At 44.3% G+C, this 11,695-nt stretch overlaps 1 protein-coding gene across 2 annotated transcripts in view; it reads right to left on the bottom strand.

Annotated features, from left to right (window-relative positions):
- Nucleotides 1-1,404: 1,404 nt before the first annotated feature.
- LOC306796518 (diacylglycerol kinase eta) overlaps nucleotides 1,405-11,695 on the bottom strand; it is a 46,518-nt gene continuing 36,227 nt past the window's right edge. Inside the window, exons 16-30 of one of the 2 annotated variants that reach the window (XM_079295477.1) lie at nucleotides 11,106-11,171; nucleotides 10,424-10,595; nucleotides 10,183-10,281; nucleotides 10,014-10,098; nucleotides 9,804-9,911; nucleotides 9,421-9,517; nucleotides 9,215-9,322; nucleotides 8,985-9,098; nucleotides 8,156-8,290; nucleotides 7,246-7,409; nucleotides 6,329-6,434; nucleotides 5,950-6,039; nucleotides 5,529-5,642; nucleotides 5,280-5,388; nucleotides 1,405-4,613 (exon numbers count right to left, since the gene is read on the bottom strand). In XM_079295477.1, the coding sequence (XP_079151603.1) occupies nucleotides 4,561-4,613; nucleotides 5,280-5,388; nucleotides 5,529-5,642; nucleotides 5,950-6,039; nucleotides 6,329-6,434; nucleotides 7,246-7,409; nucleotides 8,156-8,290; nucleotides 8,985-9,098; nucleotides 9,215-9,322; nucleotides 9,421-9,517; nucleotides 9,804-9,911; nucleotides 10,014-10,098; nucleotides 10,183-10,281; nucleotides 10,424-10,595; nucleotides 11,106-11,171 (1,620 nt within the window). In that variant the 3' untranslated portion in view covers nucleotides 1,405-4,560. Of the gene's footprint in view, nucleotides 4,614-5,279; nucleotides 5,389-5,528; nucleotides 5,643-5,949; nucleotides 6,040-6,328; nucleotides 6,435-7,245; nucleotides 7,410-8,155; nucleotides 8,291-8,984; nucleotides 9,099-9,214; nucleotides 9,323-9,420; nucleotides 9,518-9,803; nucleotides 9,912-10,013; nucleotides 10,282-10,423; nucleotides 10,596-11,105; nucleotides 11,172-11,695 lie in introns of both variants that reach the window. The other variant, XM_079295476.1, reaches the window with a different exon arrangement.

Here is an 11,695-nt window from a genome sequence, read left to right as displayed (position 1 = left end):
TGTTGAAAAAAATCATAAAAAAGTCATAGTATAGCATGTTGAAAAAATCATAAAAAAGTCATAGTATAGCATGTTGAAAATCATAAAAAGTCATAGTATAGCATGTTGAAAAAATCATAAAAAGTCATAGTATAGCATGTTGAAAAAATCATAAAAAGTCATAGTATAGCATGTTGAAAAAATGAGTCTTAGTATTGCATGTCAAAAAAAATCATAAAAAGTCATAGTATAGCATGTTGAAAATCATAAAAAAGTCATAGTATAGCATGTTGAAAAAATCATAAAAAAGTCATAGTATAGCATGTTGAAAAAATCATAAAAAAGTCATAGTATAGCATGTTGAAAATCATAAAAAGTCATAGTATAGCATGTTGAAAATCATAAAAAGTCATAGTATAGCATGTTGAAAAAATCATAAAAAGTCATAGTATAGCATGTTGAAAATCATAAAAAGTCATAGTATAGCATGTTGAAAAAATCATAAAAAGTCATAGTATAGCATGTTGAAAAAATCATAAAAAAGTCATAGTATAGCATGTTGAAAAAATCATAAAAAGTCATAGTATAGCATGTCGAAAAAATCATAAAAGGTCATAGTATAGCATGTCGAAAAAATCATAAAAAAGTCATAGTATAGCATGTTGAAAAAATGATAGTCTTAGTATTGCATGTTGAAAAAATCATAAAAAGTCATAGTATAGCATGTTGAAAAAATGATAGTCTTAGTATTGCATGTTGAAAAAATCATAAAAAGTCATAGTATAGCATGTCGAAAAAATCATAAAAAAGTCATAGTATAGCATGTTGAAAAAATCATAAAAAGTCATAGTATAGCATGTTGAAAAAATCATAAAAAAGTCATAGTATAGCATGTCGAAAAAATCATAAAAAAGTCATAGTATAGCATGTTGAAAAAATCATAAAAAGTCATAGTATAGCATGTTGAAAAAATCATAAAAAAGTCATAGTATAGCATGTCGAAAAAATCATAAAAAAGTCATAGTATAGCATGTTGAAAAAATCATAAAAAGTCATAGTATAGCATGTTGAAAATCATAAAAGTCATAGTATAGCATGTCGAAAAAATCATGAAAAAGTCATAGTATAGCATGTCGAAAAAATCATGAAAAAGTCATAGTATAGCATGTTGAAAAAATCATAAAAGTCATAGTATAGCATGTTGAAAATCATAAAAAGTCATAGTATAGCATGTTGAAAAAATGATAGTCTTAGTATTGCATGTCAAAAAAAATCATAAAAAGTCATAGTATAGCATGTTGAAAAAATCATAAAAAAGTCATAGTATAGCATATGACTGTACAAAGTTAAATAATCGACACATTAACACAGAACACCACCGTCACACTTCAATAACTCATTTAATCTCCAAAGGGTTGCGCTGACTTTGTCTTTGTTACACACTATACACACAATAAAACACCTCACAACGTACATGGTCGTGCAACATCAAGTCTGGCTTCCAGCACGGCGCACACAGTCTCAATAGATCAATATGTAGGCTGCTCAGGTCAGGGGGGGGGGGGGGGGGTGCGTTCACAACTCTATGGAATACTGTTGCACAAACCAGGTGGCGTGTTTGTAACCTGTGGGTTCATTTCAGATTATCAGATCCATGGAACTCGCCGGAAGAGTTTCAGTCAAAAATGTGTTTTTGCTGCATGAAAAAAAAATATGACACGAGTAAAAAAATGAACAGAAAACACAGAATCCTTGGTTAAAAGACCATGAAACAGTGAAACAGACAACTATGGCTTCACAAATGTGTATTCCCCAAACTTAACACATCGCAGAGTTTGTTTTCAGCACAACAAATGCTCATTAAAGCATAAAGTAGACTCTCAACAGATCATCTTCATAGAATTGATAAATTATTCACAAAAAGTTCACCCAAATGTTTAAATATGACATCTCTTGTTTATGTAAACGGTTCATTAGTAGTCTGTAACACGAGAGAACTAAAATAACCTGAACATGTCTGGAGTACCGATCGGTGCATTGTTAGAAAGACGTTGCTGTGGCAGTGGAATGACGTCATCACATGAAACATGAGATCTCAAGCTGCTGTGGGAGTCATCGTCCAACCACCGATGTTTGTATACATCTCGATGTAATCATCACTCTTTTACATTTGGTTAGATATTACATTTTATCTACACTTTCTCTGCATACATTTATCATAAATAAAAGATTTTTATCAATAAAAAAAACACTTGTAAACACTCAAAATCTTAAACACGCGTACGCACCATGCACACAAATGTCTTCCCCCCCCCCCCCCCGTTAAGTTTGCGTCTTCGTAAAGTGCAAGGCAAGATACAGTAAACTTTGAAATGTATGACATACAGCAGCTTTCGCGTCTGAAGCTCACACACTCTCACACACACACACACACACACACGCGCACCGTGTACGTCTCATAACCCACTGAACTCAGTACAAACTTGGCACAACACCACTAAAGCCTGTGAGATGTGGAGCACATCGCCGGCACACTCCGACCAGCGCTGAACATCCACGACGCCTCACAGGAGCTCTGCCCTGTCCAGTTGGTCTGGGGCAGTTTATGAACGCGTTCACGGCTGCGCAGTGCGCACGAACCCTTTACATGAACGGCGGGAAAGCGCAGAAGGTGTCAGTCAGCGGACTGCAGCGTCGTTTGTGGGTTTCCAAGTTAAAGCTTGAAAATCGTAACTTTGTTTGTCTCGATGTGATGAGTTCAAGTGTCTCAACGATAATGTTTTGTATTTTTTATCGTGGTGGAGTTGCATCAGGACGAATCAACTTTTAAGTTGCATGAAAATAAATACTTTGTTGTGGTGCATTGAACACCTGGAGCCTCCGACTCGTCGCCGGTGTCTCTTCATTACGTGGTGGAAGTGAAGCCTCTCTGGTGATGCTCTCTACAGAGCAACCACCACGTGTTTACTTTTGAAAGAGTCCACTTCTGGTTTACATGTTTTAGTCTCTCTACTGACTAGAGGCGCAACAAGTAGAAATATTTTCTCCATCATTTGGTTACACAGCAAATAAGCAAATTTCCCCAAAATGTCTGACCGTTCCTTTAAAGAACATCGCCGTAGAACCTGAATAGTAGTCGCCTCTAGGACTCGTAAACGCTAATATTTCGAGCCATTTCCGAACAGCAGCAGCTGAAGTTAACGTCACGCTATTCGCGAGACATATGAAATCTTACTTTTTGTTATAACCTGCTTGGAGAAACCTGGTTTTACCACTTAAATCAGCGCTCTTGCAGTAAAAAGCCACAAATGCTGGCGCGCGGTCGGCACAAACGAGCTAAATAGAGCATTTTGAGGCGACGTCGGGCTGAGCACGCGCTGGCAGCATCAGTTGGCTCGGACTGTCTGCACAGGTCAAAGGGGGAAGCAGCAAAGCCAGGACCGCTTCACACATTAGCATTGGGAAAATAAGATGTACAAAAAAATATAATATACATTTGTAATAATAATAAAAGCTTTTAACCACAGACAAGGCAAAATCAAATATCCACGGACTCGTACTCTTATATTACATGTACAATCAGGAGTATGGCAAAGTAGGAGCAGTACACCGAGTAGCTGCAATGTCGTGTTAATGTGTTTGATGCTTCCTCCTCCTGTCAACAGCTTCACAACACATGGAGTCAGCTCATCTGGTGCCGTTCCTCAAACCAGTGGACGTCTGAGAGTCACATGTTGGACCTCGTGAATAACTACGCGCTGTACCGTCCTTTAAAATCACAACAATCCTTCTTGTGAGGCTGACTTCCACATGAAGTGACTCGTCACAAAGCGTCGGATCACACAAGCCAGACAACAGCCCATTAAGAACCACTTTAGAACCACGACAGCAGAACCTGTGTGAACCCGGACATGATTCACAGGTTAATACACGTCCACACGAGTACATTCTTCAGTACCATTCTTTTTTTTTGCAACATTTAAGATGTTCCTCGGTTCAGTGGAGGACACGGTCGAGATGTTTCACTTTGTTCATTTTGTTGCCATTTCAGTTGTCATGGCAGCAGCAACGAGAAATAAATACTCAAAGTCTGAAGGCTGTTCGTAAGTTAGAGAGAAAAGAATTCAAACATTGTAACAACTTATAATAGATATAAAACAAGATGGCTGCACTCGACATGCAAGGAGAGCACCACAGAAACACATTTCTATGTCAACAAAAAGCGAGAACCCTTTGTTCCACGCCTCCCTTGTCCGCTGTTGGACTCGCTGCAGCTTCCGAACTCAAGCAGCTAAACGGAACCACGAGCAGGCCGCCGATGGTGAAGCGATGCAAAGCCACGCCCCCCTCCGAAAACACAGAAGAAGAAATAGAAGAAAGAGGAATCCTCCCTGCACAATGGAGGATACAGAAGCAGGGAGGAAGTAGCATACACGTTGGGAAGATGGTTCTCCTCTTCTTCCTCACACCTCTGTCAGGCCACTAGGTATTGCGGTTAGAGGGGAGGAGAGCAGGAGGGGTGCTCCTCACCCCTGGGGGGGGGGGGGGGGGGGGGCAGTATTAAGCACCTCATGCTGGACTTCAATTGCCCGAGGAATCTGCTTCACCAGCCCCACCTTTGATTTCCCAATTTCCTGTGAGAGAAAGACAAATTATATGAAAATGACAATTTCTGGACCTCTCGGTTTGTTTGCAATAATAAATAAATAAATAAATAAATAAACAAACAAACAAACAAACAAGACCAATATGCCCCGAAATAAGACGATGGAGATGCTGCAAATGTGCTTTAGTGTTTAAGTTGTTTAGTTTTAGATTATATGGACACGGTTTGGCAGCGGACGTTCCCAGAGCTCGATTAAGGAGGAGTGACGTAGAGACCTGTCAATCAGCGTGTAGCCCCGCCCTAAAGCATCCCCTGCTTTATGGTCTGTGTGACTCTAAATGGACCATAATGTACTAAATGAACATCATGCTGTATTGAAGAAGACTTGAAACTAGAGATTGAGACATAAACTCATGTTTACAATGTTTACTGAGGGAATAAATCAAGAGAGAAGTAGAGTCATTTTCTATAGACTTCTATACAACCAGAGGAGTCGCCCCCTGGTGGACACTAGCGAGAATGCAGGTTAAGACTCTTCTCTCGGCAGAATCGGAGCTTGCCGCCTAATTGCCGAACACAATGAGGAGAGAGACAGCTATCACAATAAGTATTGTGCTCTAAATACTTTATTCTTCTAAACAGAAGGAACTGATGTAGTTGTGCATGTGTGATGTGGTGGGACTGGGGCTCTTACCTGAGAGAGAGCTGTTAGACTTCTGCTTGTGGAGCTTCTCTCTCTCCTTCTTCACCTTGGGTATGATCTTCAGCATCATGCTGCTCTTACTGTTGACCCTCACCGAGTCCTGAAGAAAGAAGAACACATGAAAACGCAACAAAGAGATATTCTACGCTGTGAGAACAGACCGCCGCGCTGCGACCAGTGGCTGTTCGTTAGACAGACTGTGATGACACATCGGTGTTTTTGCGTCCCCCCCCCCCTCACCTCCGCAGAGCACTGCATGAGCGGACAGATCCAGTGGATGTCGTCCAGCTTGTGGAGCTCGGTGCTGAGGCTGTTCAGGGTCGTCCGAAGTTCCTCCTCCTCCGGAGAGTCCAACTGCGGAGGAAACAAAATGAATCCACTGCTGCTCATGAGCGCGGTACCCAGCGTTCACACTTCAGAAAGGACCTTCTCGAGTTATGTTCGCTCTTCTGCACAAAGGTTTATTGTGAGCGATGATACGTTTCCGTCACCGGGTAAATAAAGCTTCAGCAAACAAACTGACTGAGCAAAGACAGACGGTACGAAGTGAAAGGTGAGATGGAAACGGCCTGAATGGAGAGACAGCGGAGAGGAAGAGAACAGAAGAGTGGAACAAAGACAACAACAGAGAGACGACGGGCATGGAATCGAAGGACTGTACCAGTAGTTTTCCATCAAGCAGCATCCTGGTCTCGGCCTGGAGGACTTTACTGCTGTTGACGATCTCCACGGCCGTGCTGCGACTCAGACACTGGAAACACAAACCACTCGCTTCAGATTGAGCTCATTCTTCCGTTTCATCTTCTCACAAACACAAAGTCATTTTCATTTGTTTCCTTTAAAGTCTGCTTTTACTTCACAATGCCGGGTTATGTGATGACGTCGCCTCTCATCACTACATATTTCTCTTTCATTGCAGACGAACCGGTTGTCCGTTTGCTCGTTCAGAACAAAGCTGCCGACCGTTTGTTTCCTTATAACCACAGCATCATGTCCGTCTTTTTACTTCCATGTTGAAGGACGTGGGCCTCTCATAATACCTCAGGGGTGGACAGTTTGGTCTCAGTGAGCACCAGGGCGGTGGCGTTGACGGCGTGGGCCAGTTCTTGCTCCACCAGCTTGTGGGTCTTTGCTGCCTCGCGGATCCTGAGGGAAGAACCAGACGGTGGGAATCACAGACTTGAAAGAGCTGCAATTATTCTCTCAACCAGCCGAAGAAGCTCAATTACAGTGATTACTCCAACAAGTTGTCTCAGGCTGTTGATGGGACAGGAGCTCGGTTCCTTTAGCACAAAACTTTAAGATTCTGTCAGCACTTCCTGTATTGGTCTCCATCTGCCGTCCAAACATCTACGTGCACGCCCTTTATCGTGCTCCTCACATTTTCCGTTTCAAATCTCTTGTAATGACCGTTTCTCAGCTTCGGAGACAAGTTAGCGAATGTAATTAAAATATGAATCATCCTGAAAGGGGGATTTAGTTTCGCAAATGTAATCGAGGAGACGATAATAAATCGGAGAAACTGAGAAGACCTCCGAGGGAAGCAAGAGCTTTATAAGCCTGAAAAGGAGACATGGAACGGCTCATCGGCGCAACGGAGGGAAACAAATGAAGCCAGCTGATTGCAGTGGGAGAAACAAATCCCAAAATGTAGAGCACAGCCCCCCCCCCCCACCCCCCCGACCCTTTTTATCTTCAGAACACAAACACACAGAAGCAGATCACCAGACAGAAAGGGAGCTGATGAGCTTGCTTTGATGCGTGTGTACAGTCAAATAGTGTCGTTCTGTTTGTTTATTTGCATAAAGTAATGAACTCGTGAAGTTGGAGGAGCTTCTGTGATGGCAGAGCTTCTGGTGTTGTTCAAATGAAGTCATTTTTTAATTTGAACAGGAGATATTTAAAGAATATTTCAGGCAATGCTGTTGCCAAGTGGGGCTTTTGACCTGCGTCTTACTTGTTGATGAGCGTGTCGGCCACGATGCCCAGCTGCTGAACCTGAGCGCACTCCTCCTCCGTCAGGTACTCCATGGACTGCTGGGAGTTAAGGCGGGGTCTGCTGTCGCGGTAGCTGTCGAACTTCCTCTTGTCCTCCCACGACTTCAGCGTGCTCTCGAACGCCTGGAACAAACAAGCCACTCGTGTTCCTCTTCAACACCGACAACAACGTTGTGTTTCAGGACTGCATTTCTCAAGGCCAAAAACAGACTCGACTAAAATGTTCTCCTGGTGTCTTCTATCTGTGCCTCAGCCAAACCAATTTCTAAAAGACAGTCCTTGAAAGATGTGAAAACACCATTGAATTCAAGATGTGAATGAAGACAAAGCAGAAGAGGTTCCAGTGAACAGGTAACCTCTCTGTGCTGAGATACAAGGAACGATATTTAGAACCCAGTTAGAATACTGTCGGATGAGCCGGCGAGCCAACTCTCTCCTCTCGCCGCGCTACTTAAGGAGGGAAACCATGGAAACAAAGTGCCCAAAAGTACTCGAGAGAGAGAGAGAGAGCGAGAGCGAGAGAGATACAGAGAGAGATAGAGGGTGTGAGAGAGAGAGAGAGAGAGAGAGAGAGAGAGAGAGAGCTCTCAGAAGGTTTGAGCGGCGTGAAGAGAGAGCAAACAGGCCGGAGATCAATTTCATTTCAGGAACCCTGAAAGGGAACGAGTCCACCACACGGGCTGAGAGCCGAAGCCGGAGAGACGAGTGGATGTTCAGCTTTTCAATATTTATGAAAGAAAGAATATTGAAGGCAATGCTGTTGCTTTCTATGTGCTTATAGTAGACACATATACATATATATATATATATAACATGGTGTGTGAAGCCATACTGTATGGCCGACAGTTGATGTTTGAGTGGGACATTACTCTGTCTCTGGTGAGCATCTGTGCTCGGTTCTTGTGGGCGATCTTGACGATGCCGGGCGGCTGGATCCAGGCCTCCCCGTCCACCTGCACAGGAACGCCCTCCTCCCCGAGGATGGTGATCTTCACCTGGCGGCACTGAGCACAAAACAGCAGCTGTCAGACGAGACCTCATGCAGCCGATTGTTACCAGCGGTTCTGTGCTCCACCTCCTCCGTCCTCATGTGATGGGACCCTGTAGAACCTGCACATGGATAGCACCAATCTACACATGGAGAACTGGTCCAAAGACGCCTTGTGACCGAGGGAAAGCAGCGTCTCTCATTCACTTCAGGTTGAGGAGATTAAACAAACAGCAGTACGTGCAAATATATTCTTGTGCAAAGAAATCGGTGGGAGACGGCTGCTAACCGCTGAACACCTGACACGAGCTTGTTTGTTGATCTCAGAATTGAAGTGCTTTGATTCGGTGTTGAAGTTGAATCACTCGAGCTGAACACCAAACAAGATGACGGCTCTGATCAGACACACGCATCTCAGCAGCCTGGGGCGGCTGAAGAGTGAAGAGTCTTTGATAATCTCCACGAGGAAGCGAAATGATAACATCCGCATGCTGCCGATGACAATAACGCATGTTTGCTGTTTTAGCATGCTAGCATTAGCACAGAACACAACGTACAGGTGAGGCCGACAGGAGTGTTATTGCTTTTGCAGGTCATTAACCACAGAATCGGCCAAGGAGACGGAACAACGTCTCGTGTTTTCATTCTGATGGTTGTTGCGTAACTGTGCTAATAAAGGTGTGCCTGCTCCGTGCAGGGGTGGAGGTTACCTGTGCGATGCGGTGGTGCTGCAGGTTGATGACTCGGGACATGGCCATCTGCATGCTGCTGAACACCGCCACCACCTCCAACTTCTTATCGTCAAATGACGGAGCGCCAAAGTTCTGAACACAAGAGTCGAGAGTGAACGACATCCGGTCACTTCTTAAATCTCTTTGATGTCGCTGAGCTTTCTTCGAGGTGTAGCTGAGCGCTACGCTACGCCTCTCACAGCACTCACGTTGTCCTCCTTGGTGCCGCCCCAGAAGTTGATCCCGCCTGCATAGCTGGGGATGTTGAGCACAGCCAAGCCCTGCAGGCTCGGCAGAGACATGGGAACGCCGTCACACTGGAGAGAGAGAGAGCGAGAGAGTACTGGAGGTTAATAAAAGAGAAAGAACACAAAATGATGGCATTTCATTTCCCCTAAATATTCCCCATTCAGACCTCCAGCTGAACTCTCTGCTCCAGGTTCTTGTAGGTCTTCTGGACCAGCTCTTTCGTCCCCAGCACTCCGTACCACATCATGTTCTTGGTGCGACTGCTGCAGAAAGAAGAAACCAATCAGCGCTCTGGAAGTCAACTTCAGGGAGCACAGAACGGTTTCACTGAGCTGAAGCGCTGCAGCTGGTGAAGGACACTGGACACAATCTTGTGAAACTCTTTACTTTACATGAACGTTTGGAGAGTTTCCAGCGAAGAAGAGTTAAAGTATTCTCTAAATGTGTGTGTGATGAACACACACTCAGCAGGACAGTTGGAACAGTTGTTAGTAAAGAAATAAAACAGTTTTTGTGTGTGTGTGTGTGTGTGTGTGTGTGCGTTCATACCTGCATTTCTTCGGGTTCTCATCTCTCTTGTTGTTGAACTCGAGGGAGATCTTGGCGTCCAGGCCGATGCCGAAGTAGTTGTTCATCACACACTTCTCTGAACATTGTCTGCAAACACAGAACATATCTACATTGTTTCCCTAAAACGTGACGACACATTAATACACGTCGTCAACCCGTAGCTGGTGTGTGAAGCACACACAGACTTACACAGTGTCCTCGCTGAAGGTGACGCTGTGGAGGCTCTCGGGCTTCTCCAGGACAATAGGGCAGGTGGGGCTTAAGCTTCCTTGACCTGCACAGAAGAATAAATGGTTTCTTATGAAATGTAAAGCAGCGTTTCGCGTCCCTGCTGAGATGAAACTGAAGGGACGCTCACGTGGCTCGGCATCCTTCAGCTCCTCGCTGTTCTCCCGTTTGATGGAGGACGAGGACGACATCCTCTGGACCTGCGTGTGCCGGTTCTGCTCGTCCACCACTGAAAACGACGACATCGGTGAACTCGATACAAAAACCCCCTCGAGGCACGATGGTGCCAACGTAATAGCAGAAGAAGAAGAAGAGGAGAGGAAGAGCAGGACGAGGAACAACAACACGATGCTTTCTGGCCGTCCTCTCACCTTTCTCTGCCTGTTCGATGATCTGCCGCAGGGCTTTCTTCAGGCTGTTGGCCCTGAGCATCAGCTGCTCCTTGGACCGGTACGTTTTACCGTCTGAACCCGACTCGCCGACGCTTTCGACGGGGCTCGAGCCGTCGCTCTCCTGGCTGGGCACCGAACCCGCTGGCACCACCTGGACGTGACGGGAGAAAGAAGAGGAAACATCTGCTAACGGAGTCCAATAGCATCTGGAAAACACATCCTGGTGTTTTCCTGTTGGGGAACCTTTAGTTTAGTGTTCAACCAGAAACCGTCACCTCATTCATATATTTTCACTATTCCTGCCCTGTAGTGTGACATCCCTCCCTCTCGTTTCTGGCAAATAGAGGCGGGTCAATATCTATTTACAGGCAGAACCGAGGAAGACTTTCTAACAACACCTTTCAGTATCTCAGACATGTTAACATGGCTGAATATTTATCTGATTTGGATTATTGGACGTGACGCTAGAGAGGGAGACTCATAACAACACAGTGACCGGATCAAGTGAAAGGTAAAGAAACAAGAAATATATCCTGAAACAAGCAGCTTTTGACTCTCTCTTACTGTTAAAATCTCTTTTTTTTTTGCTTGGTATGACCATTTTTGACAGTGACACTGATTTCTCAAACGATTTCATGTGAATCAGAATAGTTGTTGTTACCTGAGCCTCCGCTTCTTCACTCAAGGCCTTGACCAGAGAATCAAGCTTCTCGTTCAGCAAAGAACACTGAAAGAAAGAGACGGTTCATTCAGATCATGTTGGTGTGTGTGCGGCTCGCTCACTCTGATGAGGAGAGCGCATGTGGACTTCAAGTGCACATCAACGACAGGCAGGCCTTTCTAAGTGATCGAAATGATCATTTTAGTGCAGCTGCAGCAACGCTCCACAGCGGCGTGCGATCGATCACCATTGAGGTCTTTCATTCATTTTTCCTCCAGACGTCAATGAAGCGTCACATGACTTGGAATAAGCGGGACGGAGCTGTGGCAGAAGAGGTTTGGGGAAAGCTTGAGGTGCTCTGCTGGGTGACAACATGTTCTCTTCTCAGTAACTTCCTCTCAGCAGGATATTGAAGTTTACATTTCATTTTCTTTCCTTTGAATGGCTTTAAGGTTGGTGAAATAACCATCTCCGACAGTAACACGCAGTATATATTCTGTATCAGCGTGTTCCATAAACTACATGATGTTTATACTGAGTGTGTATATATATATACATATATATATATAAAAAGGTATTTGGTGACTTAA

Source organism: Melanostigma gelatinosum, assembly GCF_949748355.1.
Source record: "Melanostigma gelatinosum genome assembly, chromosome: 23".
Lineage (NCBI taxonomy): Eukaryota > Metazoa > Chordata > Actinopteri > Perciformes > Zoarcidae > Melanostigma > Melanostigma gelatinosum.
Note: the sequence above shows the minus strand (reverse complement) of the source record. Positions and strands in the feature narration are given on the sequence as shown.